The sequence below is a fragment of the Rhipicephalus sanguineus genome, chromosome 3 (genome assembly GCF_013339695.2).
Source record: "Rhipicephalus sanguineus isolate Rsan-2018 chromosome 3, BIME_Rsan_1.4, whole genome shotgun sequence".
NCBI lineage: Eukaryota > Metazoa > Arthropoda > Arachnida > Ixodida > Ixodidae > Rhipicephalus > Rhipicephalus sanguineus.
The window spans coordinates 163,317,223-163,339,428 of NC_051178.1; the positions used below are offsets into that span (position 1 = coordinate 163,317,223).

Sequence of the window (22,206 nt, forward strand, 5' to 3'; positions counted from 1 at the left end):
GCGAAAACGAGGCCTTCAAACCACCGGAGCCACAGGTAGACAAGTAATATTTCAATCTGTCTTACAACGACCTGTTGATCACTGGTCAAGTACACATGATACAATTATAATGTGTTCTTATGACATATTCGGTCAGAGGTATAGCGTACTAGAATAACTTCAATTATTCTAGTACACTATAGTCAGAGGCATAGCCAGAAATGCTACTCAAGGGAGGGGGTGAGAGTGGCCGGACTCCTAAATATGTTTGTTCATTTGTGTTTGTATGCGCGCGTGTATATTCAATGTTTTGCATCAGTGGCTGCACTCAACAATAAAGACAACAAAACAAAGACGTATCCTTATGAAAAATATTTTCACGTGTGCGTGTATATGCTGAATATGTTAAGATTTAAAGGGTTTGAGCAACACCCCTGGCTACACCAGTAGTCAGTGGAGTACTAGATTCGAAGGGATTCACAACTCAAAACCAATGAGGAGCGAAACGATCATTTTTTTTGCGGCCCAAACAGGCATCCTGTTATTAGCGAGAGGCACTGTGACTCTTCTTACCGTGGAACATTGTTTTGTGTCATCACGACTGTTTCTATTCCCAACATTTTAACGTCACATGACTTTCTTAACATGACTAACCTCAGACAGCTCTTCCAATTACTCATGGGTGAAGATATTAGATAGGACACAAATTTCATGTATAGTTTTTGTTTATGTGTGACGGCATGTGTTGCAGTTTTGACCATATCAATAGACAAGCTGTCTGCTCGCAGCTACTTCCGTGTCAAACACTTGAGTAATGTTGTAGAGATAAGAAATGGAGGCAAACACACACACACGTACACACAAAAAAAAATCCATCAGCTCGACGGAGCTTCCATCGTCTATATTACTTAATCACTGAAGAAAATACATAATGCGGTCGTGAAGTCTGTCCGTAACCAGACGATTATGTTTGGTGGTAATGTACCTTTATTTGCTTATATCCTAATAAATCCCGCACTTCAATGAACTTGTGTGTGTGTGTCTGTGCATGCATGTGTTCTTTGTGCTAATGGTCAATGTGGAGCATCACGTTTTGAAAACACTGTTGTTGGTTCTCTCATTGTATCACTGCACACAGGTTACAGCAACCGTAGCACCGCAGAAGCCTGAAGTCAACTCCAGGCCACTAAAGCTTTGCTTGCGGACAGTACGTCGCGCACTTCTGTAACTGGAGTCTCGCTAGAGTATCAAATAGCGTCTTACGTGTACCTCACTTCCTCACAAACTGAAGCTATGGTCTTGATGGTATTGACATGCCTCATAGATTTTACACCGTTATTGCTTGAGGTCAGCATATTAGGAGCCTTTTTCTGTCTCCCCCTCACGTGTTTGCCATCTCTTGGAATCCAGTCAGTTACCCTTAATGACCACCGGTTATCCTGCCGACGTGCTACGTGCCCAGCCTGAACTTCGCGATTGCCAAAGATTAAGAAGTTTGTAGGTATAACGTGGCAGCAGAGAGCACAGCACAGAAAGCACAGGTTGATTGGTGGAACATGGGAGAGGCCTTTGCCCTGCAGTGGGTGTAGACAGGCTGATGATGATGATGATTAGCAGCCTTTTGCGTCCCCCCCAAAGCACTTAGCGCCACGAAAAATGAAAAGAAACAGAAACGACCAAAGTCTTGTTGCTGCGTCATTTATTGTTTCACTGCGAGCCACTTCTACAGACAGAGAGGCACATCGTGATGGCAATAATATGCAGGGACGTAGATCACAGGATCGACTGCTGTCTCAAAAATATTTATCGCTCTCCATTTGGCCTTTTCTCTACCTTCTCTCGATGACCACCTGCTGCTTTGATTGTTCACGAAATCTAAGCAAATAACAATGAGCTTGGCAAAAAAAAGCAAGTAATGCACACATGCACATGTTGAGACAACTGGCTTCCTTAAAAGAATAAATAAAAGAAACAAAACAATGGCTGCACTTGTCAGTGACTATTTCATTTCTGTAAAGTCACAGGCCTGCCAGAAGAGAAGAAAAAAAAATCTACTAGATGAATGTCATAGAAGCAGATAGTAAGAAAACAATACAATATCATTCTGCTCTTTCAAAAAAAAAAGTTGACAAAATGTACATATATACAGTGAGCTGACCGAAACAGCGAGCCAATGTAAATAATTAAAAGAACTGTGAATGAAATATCCCGTGTTAGAAAATTGTTAGGCATGGTCCGACGTGAGCTGTGACTGTGTAATTTGAATTTATTTAGGAATTAGGTATTAGGCTAGGCATGAATCCAAATTCAGGAAAAGATTTGCAGATTGAGAGGAATCGAGTGTGAAATGTTAAAGGCGAGACTACGTGTAAATGAACTAGTTTTCAGATAACAAAAATTCTGGTCAACCAAGTTTTTCCACTTTGATATCTTTACAACTGATAAAATTCTGAACTAAGACTAATGCATATATATGATTCCAGGTGTCGTGCGCAACCTGCACTCTACATGAAAAGTAATTGCACAAATGTAAAGAAAACAACTGACATAAGATCCATAGGAAAGAAACCCAGAAGGAAAAAAATCAAGTCGCCTAAGGCACCAAACATTTGCATACAAAGCTAGCTGCCCTTCAGTAAAAGACATACCCTGCAGTAGAATAAATTCCCTCAGCCAACACACGAAACAAAGAATAACAACGTGCTTTCCCCCGCTTGACTTGCAGAGATGACCGAGCATCAGCATAGAGGAAGATGAAACAAAAACGAAGAGGAAACGATAGTATAATTCACTCTACAAACAGAATCAAACCACCACCACTGCAACTTAACAAATAAGCATACTCTCTTTTTTTTACCCGGGAAGACTAGAAGCTTTAAGAATGGTTCAGCACACTTCCCAGCATTGAAAGCTCACAAAAGCCTTCAAGACATGCGTGTCCAGTTTGAGACAATTCAACGCAGCTGAGCGGTTTCAGCTGCGGACAACGCACTGCTTCCATCAATCTTGGACAAACCGGTGCACCCAGCAGTTGCTGCTCTAGACATAATACTCAACACTGCATTTGGTCTGAGAAATAAAAAAAAAGCAGCAGCAGCAGAAAAAAAAAAAAAAGAAGACACAGGCGCTTATTTACATGTATGCAGCAGTCATGACTTTGGTACACGTCTATCCGCAAGCAGTGGTATTGGCATACACCATATGGGGAGGGGGGGCAAAAAAAAGCTTGGCAAACACGCATTTGTACACCAGGCATAGAGGAAGACTACTTTGTACATTGCTTTCTCAACTGTCAAGGCACCGTCAGGCACTTGTGGACTTCCTCTGTGCCGAGCAACTACAGCGGTGGTGCTCGTAAACGGCTCTAAGCTTTGATGCCACTAAAGAGATCGCCACATTGCAAGATGTGCCAACACACATGAGGGGGCTTTGTGGGAGGGTGCAAGTGGCACAGGCTCACAGCTCTTTTATCCCACGCAGACAAACACACTGACGGGAACACAGTAATAACTTAAGCTACATCCCAAGTCTAACCCAAGGTCCACAGTCTCGGCTCACTCACAGGGTGGGGGTTCACTGGGTGAAGGAAAACGTGCGTGCTACTGGAAACGGTGAATGAGGCCAGGCAAGGAAGCCACAAGGCGACCTCCACTCGCAAACAAAAGTGTTCAATAGACGATGCCCACTCGTTCATCAACGATGATTTCATCGGTGAAGATGAGTCGTTTGCCATTGAGAGAGAGTCCATCCAGTTCAACCATGACAGACTCCACCTCCTGAACGTGACGAATGGAGGCACCCCTGCGCTCAGTTGTGGTAACCGATGTGGCACTCTGCGTCCTGTGCCTCTTGAAGCGTGGGGGCACGGTGATTTGAAGGGTGCTCGTCTGTGGCTTCTTGGGAAGGGGGCTTGCAATGGCTCCATTGGTACGATCCATGAGGATTGTCTTGCAAGGGCTAGAAATTTTGGGGGGCGGCGAAAGTGGCAAAGGTGGAGGCTGGATGAGATCGCTGTCGTCATCGTCGTCAACATCGTGGTAGAAGCGAATGCTCGGTCGAAGTGTCGGAGGTGTAGACGTGGCGAGAGTTAGCTTGGAGGCCGGGGCATCGTCGCTATCTTCGGATGCAGACGAATCCGAGCTCGCCGAGCCAAAAGCCGAGCCAGAAGCTAGGGCCTTGCATGGGCGAAGGTTCGGCGGTGGGGATGTGGGGAGAGCTGGTTTGGCAGCCGGTGCCTCGTCGCTGTCTTCGGATGCGGACGAATCCGAACTTGCCGAGCCAAAAGCTGAGCCTGAAGCCAGTGGCAAGATCGGGCGAAGGGCTGGTGGTGGGGATGGGGGCAGAGCCGGTATGCTTGTTGGTGCTTCGTCACTGTCTTCAGATGCGGATGAATCTGAGCTTGCCGGGCCAAAGGCTGAGCCAGTGGCCAGGGGCTGCAGCTGGCAGACCGCCTTAGAAGGAGACGGCACCACAGACGTTTTCACAGAAGCCAGCCAGGGGTGACTCAGGCATTCCTTTACACTGAGCCGCTTGCTGCAATAAGAGAGAAATGCGGAGGGACATTTACTTGTGTGCACTGATGTTGCACTGCAACACCAACCTATTCTTGTTGCATACTTTACATCTGCAAGAACACTAACACACAGCTGGATTTTGTTCAAGCTGTGGACAAACACGCAAGAACACATTAGAAGGTTGCTTTATATTTTCAATAATGACAAGCACATGCACTGTTCTGAACCTCGCACAATGCTGTCCTTAAGAATGTGTGCTCAATTGGCTAACTATGTGAGAGACTGGAAACTCCCATTTTCCTTATACTCCTGTCACACGGGCACTTGAAAGTCTTTTAAGCAAGAAGACTTCTTCTGAGAAAGAGTTTCATGCGCAGACACACGACAGAGAGCGATCTCTTTTTCAGAAGCGGTCCTTTCTTGAAACCGAGTTCGTCGATCTCTTCACGGCCGTAAAAGAGTAGCCTCAAAACCGGTGGGCACCAGGAATTATGAAATGGTGACAAAAAATTGGCAACTGTTTATTGCTCTGTCGCCTACGCTCATCATAAAAATAAATTTCATATCTAGTAGAAGGCATAATAAACCCTTTAAAGCTTATTTCCTTGTGTACTCTCGTAAGGCCGAACGAACATGGGGACGCTTAGCACGTCGCATGCACGTACGCAAAATGCATGGTGTAACATGTATGGCCAATGCTTTTGATCAAACAGCCCCGAACGCACACAAAAAACGGCTACAATTTGAGAGGGATACTTGGACTTTATATATCAAGATACATTATTTTATTTTCACTGATTCTGTTTTGAAAGCTAGCGCCACGCTTTCGGTTGCGCATTTGGAAGAGAACACTAAAAAGAGATTGTCGGTGGGGTGTGTCTGGGAGGCAATGCCTCTTCATTAAAGAGTCTTTCAACTTCGTGAAGGACCGCTCACGCGAAAGAGTTTTTGAATGATCGTGTGACAGGGGTATTAATCTATGTAAGAATCAGTCGGTTGTCATACATTCAATTAGAGTAACATATAGTTCTTGCTTCTGCTTCCAGTTTTCTAGGAGAACTAATGCTACTGACAATGCCAATTCAGACAGGAAAATTTTTTACAATTTTGCAATGCCTACATATTGAGATCAACAAACAAGTGCAACAACAGCAGCAATACAGCCTATATTTCAGACTTTCATATCATAACAAAATGACAGCAGAAAAATTCTTTTTCTAAGAACAACCTGATAGCAGAATATTCTTTCAGGAGATTTTTTTTAATGTGCATACGATTTCCAATGTGTGGTGACAAGTTGTGTGAGCCTGCCTGTGTAATACATGAAAAAAAAATATATGTGCAATAAGCTAGTGTTTCACTGCAGAACTGAACTGTAATTGGACAGCTATACCTAAAGAAGTATTGCAAGTATCCATACTGGAATTATAGGCTATTGAAAATTAAGGGGCATACAACAAACAGGTAGTACCTAGCAAAAAGCCCTCGAACACATTTTCAAGGCACTTGCCTCTACATGTCTGCAGCGTCTCCCCATGCAGCCTAAATTTACTTTCCTGGTTTTACTCTGTCACTGTTTGTCAGGACTTTCTTATGGTCGGTTTAAATATGGTATTTTCATATATTTTCTAACGTTTTTGATTATTCCTTGCTTATATTATGGCCTTTACATGTAACACTAACCAATTTTCCATCATGCTGCCGTCCTTGCTGTGTTCATCAATTCTGTTGGAAACTGACAGTTAATTCTGCATGTGTTGCCGAGCCAGATTCTTAAAGCTGTCTTTTTACTTTTTGCTCTTATTTATATCCATGGTTGCAGGCAGGCATGAAATTCACAGAGGCACAGGAAGATCGCAACATGAAACAAGTGTTTGTATTTCGTGCTTCAGTTTTCCTGCGTCCCCATCCACCTAATATGTGATACCTACACAAGCCATGGATTTGTACCAACACGCCTAATAAAACTGTCTGTCTAGCTCTATCATAATGCCTCCTTCCAACTGACTATGCAGACTTGCAGCACTCACGTGGCCCCTCTATGCATTTATTCTTTTGTGAAGCTGTAGTACTTTTAACTTTTATGCTGCGCATTGCACATGTTGACAGGACTCGCCCTTCGGTTCTTTCGATGCTTTGTTTTTCGAAGTCGTCCTTCTCTGATTAGTGGGTGACTATGGATTATGGAGTCCGCGAACATGAAAAGTATACATCTGCGTCCTTTGAATACGCTATACCCATCCCCTTTATAATTTCGTTGAAGCAAACAGTATGCTTTTTCACGAATTACACAGCTTATATATAAGCCGTGTAATTCGTGAAAAAGCATACTGTTTGCTTCAACGAAATTTCGGTATATATACCAAAAATGTCTTTTCTTTGAGCTCAGGCTGAAATGTATTGTTCTTGCCATGAGAATTTGTATTCTGTTTTGCAAATATCACGCAACTGTAGAAGCTGGCTGGCTTTGTGTAGTAAGCAAACTAAGGTATAACTGTAGCAATTTTTGGACACCAGAAGAAAACATTCCTGTAGATAATTCTGCTATGAACGTATAGCCAAATATTATTCTGCCACATATAGCAGGAAATCCACATTCTCACATGAAACAGCATTCTTTCTCTCCTATTCAGCCATGGCCTAAGACATCATAAGCGATGCGACAGCATATAGATGTCAGCCATTAGGTGGATGATAATGACAAATTACTCTGGAATGCTCAAGCAGATTCAGATGAGTACCCCTCTGATCTGCTAACAAGTGGGGAACCCTGTGAGTACTCATTTGTCACTTCTGTGTACCTTTGCCAGATCCCAACTTTGGACGATAGCCATTAGCATATCAAAACGCAATTGAAAAATTTAGTCTTTTTGGCACAATAATAATGTACGCGTAACGCTATAACTGGCAGTGTTTTAGCATACACAAATTCATTGTCATGATATGTAGTTTGATTTATGAGGCACGTATGGGAGCCCTTGCTTGTGTCTGGAGAGACTCTACGGCCTTTCCAGACACGATGTCTATGCAGAGATACACAACTGGCTTTGCCGAATGAACAGGAGTAGCTTCTTCATGTTGAAGACATTACGACTTAACTTGGGTTATCCTCCTATGTGCACTAAGGATGCAGCCTTATTGATTCCATAAATGGTATACTAATATGAGATTGTCTCTAAGTTTCTTTTCAGAAGCTTAAAGAAGGAGAATGTGAGTGAGATTTTACAGCGAAACCAAACCATAAGCACGAACCTTGCATCGCGGACAATAAGACGGCCAACAAAATCCTTGGCAGAGTTGGACACGTCTCCAAAGAGATCCTCGGGAAAGTCCAGGCTGCCATTTGTAATGTTGCAGAAGGTCTCCTGCTTTGTGTCCCCGCCAAAGGGGGAGTGGCCAGATAGCAGCACATATGTCAGCACGCCCAAGCTCCTGCACACAGCACGAAGAGAGATAATCAATTGAAGTGTCACTAAATCGCCATCATCATCACCAGATTATCAGACTACTTATGTCTGCTACAGGAATCGGGACTCACTAGACTTCTGCGTGCGTGCATATTGTGAAAGTATAGGGCGCTTTTCATTGCTGTATAGCATTCAAAACAAAGGTACCGAAATTGGAACACATGAGAAAAGTGTATTTTTCATGCACAATTGTTTATATCTATTATCATGAACAACTTTAAGGGCTCTTAAATCGAGGAAGTAGACCTCATACTAGTTTTCTTCATTGCATTTTGCTTGAACCTTATGTTGCAACAATTGTAAAACACACAGCATTGCTTTTAATAAAAGTGGGCAATTAACAAATAGGTTAACAAGCACTTGCAGTTATGTTGCTGATGCCCTTTTATGAAGGTGGTTGAGCGCAGGAAAATGCGAGGACAAATGAAGGCACGCTGGACACACAGGCACTGCTCCTTCATTTGTCCTCATGTTTCCCTATGCTCAATTACCTTGAATCATGATGCATCAACGTGCTCACATTACCACCATTGCCTTTTTATGAGTTTAGGGCACTAAACATGACTATGCTGAACATATAGACAAGCTATAGCCTGCAAAGCGACAATGTTATGTGTGAGCTACATCACCACATGCCGCTATACTACTTGTACCCATATTCAGCCAGCATCTTAGTTTCAATCGGGCTTGTGAGACAATAAACTGCAGTAAAATACGCAAAATTGGCAGAGAACACAGCTACAAAAATTATATGAGGTAGCCCAAGCTCTAGTGATTGCTGGGTGCCAGAATGCGTAGAGCACCCCGGTCTGAAAACTTAACATAAGGTGGCTCGTGCAATGCAATGTATCCAGCAGCTAATTGCTATACTGCACTTTCCCTACAGAACAATACAAGGGGAAACTGTCACAAAAGCTTTAGCAACATGGCGCTACCTGGGACTATCACAGGGTTCTTGCATACCATGAAATCGTGTAAGTACTTACACAATTTCATGGTAGGCAAGCTTTATGCCGACATGTTCCCTAGCATAAACTGGCTTCAGTAAACATTGCTGCCCAATTTTTTTTTGGGAAATTATGGCCAAGTCTTGAAGTGCAAGTAATTATTCTGTGCAATGCTCCAAGTTTACTTCAGAGTTTCCCAACCAGAATGGTGCAGTATGCTTCGGTATTGGAGACCCAATATCATCTTTGTTGAGTAGCTACACTTAATGTTCAACGTTGAAGACCTTTTCAAAGCAATCATGCAACTATATTAGAAGCGTACGGAAAGCAACTCTATCTCCTCCGATAATACTGCCAATGGTGTACCCCATGCTCGCTTTTAGTAAATGTTTGCAGCATGAGATTCAGGGACATCAACTTACCAGATGTCTGTGGCAAGAGAGATTGGCTCGTACTGCAGGATCTCTGGAGCTGAAAAGAAGAAGATCAAGAGACCTTAGTTTTGTCTTACGATAAAGTGTAGATGTCACAGAATAAAATTGACAATACTACAATTTCAAGGATGGTAAATCACTGTCGCTAGCTCAGAACACTGATTTGCGAACAGTCAAATTAGAATCGGACCATACTTGGTACACTCCTAATTCATTTCTCTGCCTTGGTTCATGCCTGTAATCATAATACTTCCACCACTTGGTACTTTGCGATTTTTTTTTCGCCAGGTTTCAGTAAACTGCATACTTATTCAAAAACAAGCAAACATTGTGAACAAACAACAGTGCAGTGATACTGCAGTCAGTGCACTGTTGTATGTAACATGAGACGCATGGCACAAATTTGAGTGCCCAGTTATCAATGTAGTGGCAGATATCAACTTTGTTCCTTATTGCGGCAATATGAAAAACAGAATAAAACATTGGACCAGTTGTACAATACTACTGCACAAACAACTTCACACGTAAAAACTAATTTACGCATTGCATTCATTTGTACATGCTCACAGAGGAAAAAAAAAAGACCTTTCCTCAAAGGCGCGTGATGTCTTGTAAAATTACTTTCCTTTAATTTAAATGCCATTACCTAGCCTAATCGTTGCTTACAAAGCCGTTAGTAAACCATGTTGGCAAGGAGGGCAAGTCGCGACAGACCGGCGCCAATGAGGAAGGTTATGTTAAGCTGTAATGGTAAATAATGCTTACAGAATAGTAAATCGACCATACCGTTGTTTCTGGCTTGGTGAGCCAGAAACAACGTGAGAACCAACGAATGGTGCGGACATCATTACTAAGTTTCATTACCATAACATCACGAATCTTGACGTCCGTAACCCGGTTTAACGGATTGCATATCGGCAAAGAAGGGCACATGACTCGACTTTCCGAAAGAACTGGATTCAACCTTGAAATGCCCGGCAACATTACCGGCGTCAACTGCCCCCCCCCCCCCCCACCTAAAAAAAAAAAACAGTCAGTAAAGAAAGTGTTCGAAATCAGTGACGCCACGATGATGTATCAACCATGAGACCAGCGCGAAATTCAAAAGTGGAAAGTTTGACCATTGCCGTCCGGTAATTTTTTTTTCTTTTCATTCAGCCAAGTGAACGAAAGTAAACATCAGAGGGAACAACCCCAGGAAGTCAAATCGATTTAGTGACGCTCATTCGTTACCCTTTAATTGAGAGCGACTGCTCTACGTATTTCCAACGCCAGCAAATGCGACCGAGGATTCTCTGTAGCTACCCAACGAGACGGAGGCGGAATGGCTCGGTTGCGTCATAGGCAACATGAGCGGCATAACAGCAGCAGTAGCAGCAGCAGCAGCAGCAGCAAGCAGCGGTGGCTGCCATTCGGAAGCAGCACGAGCGACAAGCAAAGCAGGAGCGACGACGCGTCAAGGTCCCGCGTAGGACGCGTCGCGGCTGCCTTGCCGAGTCAGTGTCCGTCAGCGCGAAAACAAACAGCGCAGCCGAAACGATAAAACGCTTTTAAAAGAACGGCGCCTGCGTGCACGCACTGTATACTGCACGGCGAAGGCGAGGCGGGCCCTTGAGACTGCGCAATTATAACGTCCCTACGATCGCGGCCAAAATCGACACCGCCGCCAGTCTCGAAACCCACGCGTAGACATGTGGGTATATTAATGTATTAGGAGACGCCGACGAAACGAGAAGAGTTGGCTCACGCCTGGACACCGCGCGCGCGCGCCTGTCTGTTTTTATACGCGTATACGTGGCTTGGCTCGAGGAAAATTAGAGAAGCAAGAAAGCTCTCTGCAGTACGGCTGTAAAACGTCGGGAACTGCGCTAGACGATGGCATGGCGGAAGGAAAACAGCTCCGGCATTCCTCGATCGTAGCTTTGGAGCAGGCCGTGATTACGCCGCCACCGTCGAGGTGCTTTTCGTGGTCAAACGAAGTTCCTTTTAGTAGTACCGTGTTGTAGTAGTACCGCGGTTTGGAACATAGCCTATGGTTCTTGGGTTAAAAATATATACGAACGCATATAAGGGGCGATGAAAGAACGAGAGAGGCACTGAACTACGTATTCACAGTGCAATGGGGGGAGGGGGGGGGGGGTCAAATCCCTCTGAAATCTTTCAATTTTGCATGTGTATTATACACGCACACATACAAACATACACACGAACATGCATAAAAGGTGATTAAATCCCCCAGCTCCCGAAAAAAAAAAAAAAAATTCTGGCTACGCCACTAAGTGAGAGAAGACTGCAGAACGCGCAATAAACAGAAGAGTTCCTTCGAAAACGGTCGGGTAAAACAATGTTAGTGTATTGTCCATTAATGCAAACGTCACAAATAGCGTATCCAACTCCTTAACAGAAATAGGTGGCACGAGGCACCAAGCAGCTGCACATATTCTGACCTGACTATCCAAGTTCGCTACCACTGTTACTAACAGCGCTGCCCGCGAATGTTCAGCTGTAGCATGCTGTAGCAATTCAGTGGGCGCTGTACAAATGCAAGAGCCTACGAAAATATGTAATTTCTGTACGCGAGCGCGAGGCGCCACGTGCGGGTTTTTCGGTGAATCGGGCATGCCCACGACGCGTGCATCTCCAAAGCGCCGTCTGCACTGAATGACGTCTAATCACGTGATGTTTCCATCGGTCGCAATAACAAGCTTGGTAAAAAGAAAAAAGGTATACAAAATGAGCGTGGATGGTGCTCAATAACAGGGTCGTAACGAAATAGGCCGTCCAGCTATAGCCACGTCGCTGTTTTTCCTTCTACGCAGCTGGAGAGGTTCAGCGTTTCGTCAAGAACGATTGCGTTGTGCGCCGGCCAACCATCTTGCTCGCGACGTGGTGCCACCGCCGGCGACTTGATATCAAAAGTATCTTGAAACTCTTTTCAGTGGGTGCAGAAGTCTTTCGTAGTTTCGTTTGTTTGTTTCTTACTGATTATCGTGATTGCCAATCCGTTAGATCGGATCCGCCGCTAAGCCTGAACAACGGCGAAAACTGTGCTACGTAAGCATAAATCTAACATCGGGTGTTTAATTTTATTTTCCCCCGTTCTTTCAATCGATACTTCAAAGGCTGCCCATGAAAGCCTCTATATATCAATGGCGGCCTTCCCAGTCACAGATGCAATTCCCTGCATCTTGACGTGCATGTATCTCAACGAAAGACTGCGAAAGAGTGAAGAGCTGCAAGGGGCAAGAAAACGAAAAAATTCACAGCATATCCACGGGCAAATGATGAAGAGCTTGGGCGAAGCTCCTGAAGCAATCATGGTTACACCGTGAAATCTTCAGTGGTTTCGCCCAGCAGTAATCAAAGCGATAGCCCAATACATCATCAAAGACGTGACAAATACTGTATATATTTATACAAGAAATTTTATTAATCGTAAGTGGTAGCTAGACGTGGCTTCCGTCGCCCTTCATTATAACGGCTTTATGGTCGGTGAAGTAATGGATCGGTGATGGATCATAGTGGGATGTTTGCAAAAACGAAGTAGTGGGCAGTTTGCAAAGGATCGGTGGTGGGAGATACTGTTCGGGAGATACTGCCGGTTACGCCTTACGCCGGACGCGTGACAAGGTTAGACTAAGAGGAGCTTCGCCCCTAAAACAAGAAAACAAACGAAGCGTTGCACGACAACGTCTTGGGCCGTTTTTCATTGGGTACCTTTGGTAATACCATAACGCGCAGATAAATCCATGGGAGTCCAGACATAAATTACCGGATGTAAGCGTGGTATGTTACATATTATCGTTACGAAATGTCACGCACTCCGCACAAACGCCGGAAATATTTATCGGTCACACAACGCTTTGTGACTCGGCGGTATACATACATGCGCAGCATTGCGAGTCGCTTAGTCAGGCGCGTGGTATGCGATGCACGCCTCGAAGCCGGAAAACAACACGGTCGAAGCAGACTCGATATATAATGGCACGGAATGTGTAAAGCTCGCTATTTAACCCTCACATCGTGAAGAGGACGAGAGCAGTGCGAATAAAATAGCTTCCTGCTGGCTAACAGGAAACTTTAGAAATAGGAAACCGAACGTTAGCACTCGCCGGCCAGGTCGTACATACAAATGAACGCAAGCGCTGCAATGTTTTGAATTTTGTGAGGTGGGAAGCCACCCTTGTGCTCTTTTCTGTACAACTCCCCAACAAGCAGAGATTTGCGGCGAATATCTCCAAAGAGAGCTGTCCTGTGCGCGAAGCGTTAGCCGCTTGTAGCATGCAGCGCCAACGCTACAGCCAGCGGTAGCCAGAATTTAGGAAACAATAAGCCAACGTTAGCCACTTGTCACGAGCCTTCCAATCCGTAACGGCTTCTTTCACTATTTTATTAATATTTTATTAGTTAGTTCGTCCTTATTGTAATTTCGTAAGACATTTCTCATGCCGTACTTGGCTAGTGGTTTATTCCGCCGCTTTACGCCCCGAAAACTGTTTTTTAAGTGAACTCAAGGTGTTCCTGAAAAGACAGTTTAGTTTACAAACAGAACGTTGCATATTAAAATAATCGTCGACGTGCTGGAGTCGTGAAACAGCGAACACTCGCGCTTCCTCGAGAGCGGCATCACGACCTGAAATCACGGCTGTCCTAGATAGTCACAGAACAAGCATTAAAACGACGCATCGACGCATCGCTGACCGAAATATCAAGCGATCGCAGCCGTCCCCGCTCTTCTGTACGGAACCATGGAGCCGTGTCACGTCTCCCACCCAGATCACGGAGCAGCCAAGACCGCCGGGCGAGTTGAGTGGCAACCGCGACGCGTACCGAGAGACGGAAGACGACCCCGCCGCGACGATCGGTCAAGACGACGACGACGCCGCCGCCGCCGCGTCGGCGCGTCGCATGCAGCGGTATAAACAACCGCGACGAGGATTCGTTCAGCGCCCTGGTCGGGCAATAAATATGCCGGCGCGAAACCCGACACGCGCCCGATTACGCATACGCCTCGGCGATGAGACATAGGAGAGCGACTTTCAAAAGACGCACGCATAGGAGGCATATATGATCTATAGCGTATGCACATGCGGTGCGTGAAACGACAGCGGCAGAATTACGTTGAACCTACTGAATCCAATGCACTCCAGCAGGCGCTCTTCTACCAACTTTACGTAACGAATCCACACAAGACAAAAGTTCAGGGGAAGATGACGAATGGACGAAGGATGAAGATGGACGAAAAGATGAAAAAAAAAAAAAAATGCAATCCTTGAACAGAATGTCGCAGGATCCAACGTTTTGCATCGTTTGCTGAGGGCAGCGCGACCCGGACTGAGGACTGAGAGACACGTACACAAACAAGCGCTGGTCAACTACCAACTCGCCCAACTTGCCGTTTTGATCCAACGTTTTGACAAGTGGACTTGTCTTTGTCAAGACAGCAACCTTGACGAGGCAAGGTTGCTGCCTTTTAAGTATGCTACTCTTCCAACTCCATCACAGATACACGTTGCAATTTCCTTCTTGCGCCGGCCTTACTTCTAGTTTGTCATTCTAACATCAGTTTAAAGATTAGCACGTCTCAGCCAGCGTACGTAAGCAGTTTCCCAGTGGTCCCGCCTGGACATATAGGCCCTTATCATGAATACACGCCACTCGTAAAGCGTGTGAAATACGAAGCCCCTAATGCAGTGCTGTGAAGCACGCATGCAGACTGCGGAAAGTAGAACAATGGTGGCACTCAGAACAGGGCCATCACAGAGGGGATCCACAATGTGTGCATGGCATTTTTCAGTGTTAAGCTTAAAGCTGCTCTGTATAGATAGACACAGTAATGCGCTGCAGCGTGTAACGATTGTGTTACGCTTGTGCAAGGCTGTGTACAGCTGGCAGGCAATCACATCACGCACGTGGGGAGCATTTTGAAGCGATGCGGCCTTGGTGTTTATAAGCAAGCCCGACACAAAGTCCCAGATGAGAGAGAAATCCACTCGAAAGAAACAAATTAAGGAACAATGGAGTCGTCTTTTTTTTTTTTAACTTACTCTAATCCTTCCACCACGAAGAGAGCGCGGACAACCGTGGCAGGGGCCAATTAGCGCGCTGCGCTCGAGTTTTTAAGACAAACGACCTCCATTCCCCGTATTCTTGGCGTCGCGCGATCTTTCCGTCCGGCTCGGTATGAACACAATAGAAGACGTCGTACAAACACCAAGCAGCTAGCCGCTGCCACTTTTCTACTCGTCTCTTCTGAGGCGCAAGTCCTCGATTTCTACTGTAACTCAGTGGCTACTTGCAGTAACGTTCACGCATGCACGTAAAACGGCCAGAGAGACACACACATACAAAACGGAAACCCAGCCTTAAGTATGTCGCGTCTTTCCATTACGCGAGTTGTCAAGCGGTATAACAATGTATTACCTTGCGGTGTAGAATAACGCAAGAACGGACACAATGCGAAGAAGAGCGCCGTCTCGTCCTTTCATTGTTTCACTGTGCCTCGGTTAATTTGCGAACACTGTACCAGCGAGTTTTTACCGTAATTGCCAACGTCAATCTGACCACGCAGCCCCGTGAAAACAAAGCAACCCAGAACTGACCACCGTGCAGGTTTATCACGCGTACCGACTTACCGGTGAAAGAATAAACAATACGGGGGAGCGAGGGTGACGACCGCAGAATTCGTTACGCGTGTCCATCTTTTGCTGCGCTCATCCTCCTTACTGTTCCTGCCTTTGTTTGTGTCTCGACATTAAATCTCGGAGTGCTATTACGCTTTCTTAATTAAAAACGCTTACTGGGAGCCGCCATCATAGAGCTTACATTAACAATAGCGTGCAGTGTTACATTTAACTAAAACCTGCACAGACATAAGCTGAAGTGAAAGTATACGTGCACTGGATTTACACATAATGCGAAAGTTCGAACGACGGGCATTCCACTAGACGCCCCCGAAATTATGGAGTTATACAAATTTAGGCAGTAGTAAGGAAAGCCAAGCTAGTCGGTGTGAATGCATTGTAGAATAGCGCTAAGAAACACAGGGACCCGCCACGGTGGTCTAGTGGTTATGGCGCTCGACTGCTGACCCGAAGGTCGCGAGATCGAATCCCGGCCGCGGCGGCTGAATTTTCGGTGGAAGCGATAATGTTTGAGTGTACCTAGATTTAGGTGCACGTTAAAGAACCCCAGGTGGTCGAAATTTCCGGAGCCCTCCACTACGGCGCCTCTCACAATCATATCGTGGTTTTGGGACGTTAAACCCCAGATATTATTATTATTAGTTAAGAAACACAGGGACACAGGCTAGAGAGACGTCTCTCTGTATCGTCTCTCTAGACTGTTTCCACGTGTTTCTTTTTTTTTTTTTTTCGCTATTCCACAATGAAAGAAATTTAAGCGGTTGCAAGCGTCTTGTGCTTGTACGTGCAGAACCGCCTGCATCGGCCAAATTTTACGACAGTTATTCCCAAAGACCTGTATATAATGCACCTGTCACGCATACAAGGTCACATTATAAGACGTTATCATGCTCTCACTCAGTCTTTCTTTCTTTCTTTCTTTCTTTCTTTCTTTCTTTCTTTCTTTCTTTCTTTCTTTCTTTCTTTCTTTCTTTCTTTCTTTCTTTCTCTCTCTATCTCTCTCTCTCTCTCTCTCTCTCTCTCTCTGCTGCTGCTGCTGCAATCGAGGCACATGCGTCGAAGAGGAACGCGAAACTCGAGGCAACCACCTGATGCAGGACAAAGTAACGGTGGACGAGGACTTTTTGTTATCACCCAGCACGCGGCCGACACAGAAAATGTTTTCCTCGTGCTCGCGGTTGGCGGGTTGGGGGCCACAACACACACACACGCACGCTGCAGCCTCACCGACGTAATCCGGAGTGCCGACGATCTCGCGGATCTCGGTGCCCTTGCCGATGACTCGGGAGATGCCGAAGTCGCAGAGCAGGATGTCTCCCTGCGGGAACGATGACGTCAGCAGCAGGTTCTGAGGCTGCAACGAGAACGAAAGAGAGAGAGAGAGGGAGGACGGCGTCAGCTTATGTAGTCGCTTTCACACGGTTTACTATCAACAAAACACTGCTCGAAGAAAAAAAATATTTACATAAAACAAACTAACCAGTCTGCGGCGTTTTTACAAAGTGCTAGGCATTGCGTACGGGGAGTGTACCGTGAGAAAGTATTACGCTCATGCAGCTGGATTCGAAATAGGAGTGCGCCAAATACTGCAGCGTTCGTGACAAAATTTACTAATTTATATATATATATCAGCACAGAATAAGACAACCTTATACACCAATATATACAATTAGCGCCAAAAGCATGAAGTCCAACAGATTTTCACTCGTGATTGTATGCGTACACTGTATCAAGATAAAAGTTACATGCAAGGCAACGAAAGAGTGAAATGAACGACGACAAACGCGCCCTCGCTTGATACAATGCGCCGAGACGCGAGGAGATGGAGCACCAAAGGAAAATGTTGGGTAGCCTGCTACACTCCCAATAACACTATAGAAGGCGAAAGCCTGCTTTGCACTTGGTATTTTGGTAACGCATTAAGTTATACAATAGGGAACCTGACTTGTTGTGACAATAACGAGCCGCAGTGACGTTCTCAGTCGATTTCATATTGTTGCTCCACCCACTGAAGCTTTCTGCATCTCACGTGGTGCTGCCCTTCCTCCGTGATCGGCCCCAGCAAGAAACGATGTAAACTGATGACGTCACGTCATGATGTCCCCATATGACGCCATGATGACGCCACACATTTCGGAGATCTGTGATGTCATGACGACGCCAGAAAATTTCGGAGCTCTGTTATGTCATGATGACGTCATGATGCCAGCACGTGGTGACATAACAGCATGAAGCCATTGGCGACGTATAGGTCACGTGGGCTTTTGCGTCACTTTTTCGCCTGCCGTGTTTCGCTCAAAGGGCCACGCAAAGTGAGACACTTAAGGCATTTGACTTTAAGAATAAAGGAAAAGCTCGCAGCAGCACATGTATATAGAGGCGACATGCTGCAGCACTTTCACGTGGAACCACCGCACGCAATCCACGCAAAGGCTGGAAAACGCGAGCGCGACATTTGGTGGCGCTCGTTTTACGATCAGCAGTGTCGGATAACCGCGTCTCGCACGCAGCTATAGCTGTTACAAGTGCGTTCGCTCAAGAAAGAACGCAGGTATAAAGCAAGCAAAGGAGAGGCGACGCTTTGGAGGTGCAAGCGAAGCCGACCGAAGGGCGAAACAGTAAATCAATGGACTTAAGCTGTGTGTACGCGTTCGGAAAGTCTTAACCAAGGAAACGAAGCCGAAGGTGCCAGCGCGCGGCACTTTTATAGCACACCGGGGCGTCACGCGGTGCACTTACGCGACGACCGGTGGTCGGTGCAGTAAACGAGAAAGTGCCCGCTTCGAGTGCCTTCGCCGAAGGAGCCACTTGCTTCGGGACACTTGCGTTTCTACCGACCCGCGCTGTGGGTGGGCCGTATATAAACAAGCCGCGCGGCCAAAGGTCTCGCCAGGGATGTGTATATATACGTTCTATCTATCTGCCGCGCGAACGAAACGCCGGCCAGAGGGATTAAAACGGAGACGCCCCTTTAAATCAGCAGCGCGCCAGCCCTTGAAGAAAGTTCGGTATACATATATTGAGCTCCTAACGCTTTGTTTCCACAGCGGAACTATAAATCGCCCCCTTAACTTTGTGGCGTCCGTCCGTGCACAAAAACAACCACGTGACCCTCTCCAAGCGAGCGATGAGGTCATACACCATGTGACGTCGTCATGACGTCACAGATCGCCAAAATTTGTGACGTGAGGGGGCGTCATCAATGACGGCGTCATTACATGGCGTCACATGATGACACATCAATTGATGCATCGTCGATAGGTCAAAAGTGGGCCGATCTCGGAGGCAGTGCGCTTTGTATACTGAGTGAGTGCGCTTGATATGTGGCGCTTGATATATTGGAGCGAGTGCGTCTGGCGAAAAAGTGCAGGGCGACGTTTGATGCGACGACACGTGTTCCTTGAACACAGACGCATGCTCGGCAATAAGTGACATCCAAACTCGCTTCTCAGGCGACAGTTATTCCCGAGCGGAGTACCAGCCACAAATCTCCAAGGCTAGGTGCTTGTATACTGAAAGCGTCGGATTCAAGTTCAGGAGACGGAAACACGTCACGACCATCAAGTTTTAGGCACCAACTGTTTTCTTCTGTCTTCCTGACTGCTCTTTTCTAGAGGGCAAAACTGCACTCCACTGCACACAGCTGCCGTATAGCTCCGGTGAACAGCGAAACAAGTACAGCTGGTTAGTAGGGCGCAGCGGTGTCAGTGTAGCGCAGCTTCTCACGGAGTGCTATAGCTTCAAAAGCATCGGAGCGTTGAACCGGGCGAGGTGAGGTAACGGCGGGCCGATTCGACGCGATATATGAACGCGACGGCTGCAGCAGTGGAGCACGTTGACAACGAGCGACCTCCGCGCACCCGTTCTACTGTGCTTGCCCAAACTAAGTATATCGGTCGAGACGACAAATGGCTCTCAACGCTCTTATCAAGAAACTTGTCCTGTTCGCATGCAAATACCCACCCTTGCTTAGACCATTGTGTCGTGGTCGTGAATAAATTGAATTCCTTCTCTCCCTATGTCTGTCGCTCTCTTTCGTGCATATACGCGGTGTCAACACGGTAACCTTTCAAACCGAGGGCATTTCTGTGGCTACCCTACATTCTTTTAAAAAGAAAGAAAAAAAAAGGTCGGCCTATTTACTAGGCAAATAATGACCGTTTACTCGTTGCAAAAAGCACTAAGCTCTTAGGAAGTGAAGGTAGTAAAATACCGATTAGTGAAATACACTGTATACACGTCGTTAGCTAGTGAATAGTATACTAACTCAAATTGCTGGTTTGTTACTAAGTTGTTAGTAACCGCACTAGCAACTTAGTAATCGTATACTATAACACCATAGTGGACTACGATTGCCCAACAAGAGGTTGACGTTTATTTGATTTTTCTGTGCCGTGCGCATTGCCATATCAAGTTGATACTACTACGAAAGCAGATATAAGGCGAAATGGAAAAAAGCAATGCAACGGGATTGTCTTTTTGGACTAATTAATAACCGCTTATTACTTTAAACAATTACCAAGGTAATTATCATGGGGCGTATAAATCCCTGTGGACGCACAATTATGTACGGAAAGAGCGAAAGAGAACCGTCACCACGATGGGTAAGGGCCCCCAAAGACCGCGTGAAGTGCGTTTGGCAACAAAACCGACGAGGCCCCGTCAGACACGCATACAATTACGCTCCGCTACATCTTTCGAGTAACACTCCTCCGCGCAGTAAGCGTGGCCCGCTCGTTCATAACAGCTCCCTTTCTTTTTTTACAATAAAGGTTTCGCTCGTTTCGCGAGAAACAAAACGGACGAAAGGCTGTCAAGTTGAAGACATCATCAACGCGCGGGTCGTCGAAAGCGAGGAGACGACCGTATACACTTTCCTGCGTGAAAAGAGCCCACGATGTAGGCGTCGGCGGAGCAGCTCCCAGGTCTTCACACGCGCTCTCGTTACACACCCGAGGGCAGTTACACGGCGGGCGAGCATAAGCAGCCGGCAGCCCACACCGTTATTTCTATCGGTTCCTGGGCGATACATGGACGTGCTCCAAGCACTAGCGCGGGCGGCATAGCATAATATAGCGGGCGCACTGGAGCAACGGCGTCGTCGCAAGAGATGTCCCGCAGCAAAAAAGTCGGTCATCCGCCAGGTACACACACACACGCAGCACTCTCTCACCCACATTAGGCGAAAGTGCACAGCGCTGCGGCCTGCAGCGACAAAATGAAAGGGGTTTTCTTCTTTCGTGCTTCACTGTATCGCGCGTGCAGCAACCGTTGTATTAAACGGGGGCAGGAGACCCGCCGTTTGGGCGGGCAAGTGAAATTAACCGCCTCGTTTGTATTCCGAGGCGCAGACACTCCGTGGAGCGTACATGCTCGGAGGGCGGACCGCGACGCCAGCAGTGGCGCGCTTCTGGCAGATCGAGGCTGTATGGAAGCATGCAACAACAACGGGATGGGAAGCAGTGCCAGAGCCCCAGAGCGCCGCGGCCGCCGGGAGGAGATCGGCAATTACGAACGGCGCAGATGCGACACGACCGCGCAGCGTTACGGGAGCGCGCGCGCGCACGCCAACACATGCACACACCACGAAATGTGGCGCCGGCCAGCCTGGCGGCACAGAGTTCCACTCGCAAAAGAGTGAGGAGGGCTGCACGACAGCGTCTCATCGCTGCTGCCGCCGCTGGCATCGCATCGGCGCCAAGGCGCTCGCGTTTTCAAAATCACGTCCATATATCAAAACGGGCGCGTGCTGCAACGAGCAGCCGTCCCGGCTCTCACGCTCCCTCCCGTGTGTTCGTGTGCTTGCTTCGCGCTGCGTGATACACGCCGCAGTCGCAGGATGGTCTTCCGATAGCTGGAGTCTATACCACTTGGGGCGGTTACACAGCACGGCAGGGCTTCAGGGTTACATTCGGTCAGGGCTTTATAGGAGGACTCATCGGTTATGCACGCCCTGTCGGCATTGAGAGCAGTGTATATCGTGCAGAGCAGTGTGTCGGCCGGCCAGTGACGCCTCCCAATGGGAAATAGGGCCACGCGGGCTAAGGCTGAAGACTGAGTAGAGCAAGGCCGTCTTTGACGTAATCGAGCGCATGGCCATAGCATATGCGAAGCGCCGCGCAACAACTAAAGTGGTTGCAGCATTCGGTCTGACCGTCCCGTGCACGCAAGGTGTGAAATACAGGCGCAAAATCCGCGCGAGCTCCTCTCAAGGTCAGTGT

General features: G+C 46.7%; 1 protein-coding gene across 1 annotated transcript in view; it reads right to left on the reverse strand.

Moving 5' to 3' along the window:
- Nucleotides 1–1,661: 1,661 nt before the first annotated feature.
- The window catches only part of LOC119387620 (serine/threonine-protein kinase 17B), a 245,222-nt gene continuing 224,677 nt past the window's right edge, over nt 1,662–22,206 (reverse strand). Inside the window, exons 5-8 of the mRNA XM_037655065.2 lie at nt 17,213–17,339; nt 9,330–9,378; nt 7,746–7,925; nt 1,662–4,512 (exon numbers count right to left, since the gene is read on the reverse strand). Coding sequence (XP_037510993.1) covers nt 3,648–4,512; nt 7,746–7,925; nt 9,330–9,378; nt 17,213–17,339 — 1,221 coding nt within the window. The 3' untranslated portion in view covers nt 1,662–3,647. The remainder of the gene's footprint in view (nt 4,513–7,745; nt 7,926–9,329; nt 9,379–17,212; nt 17,340–22,206) is intronic.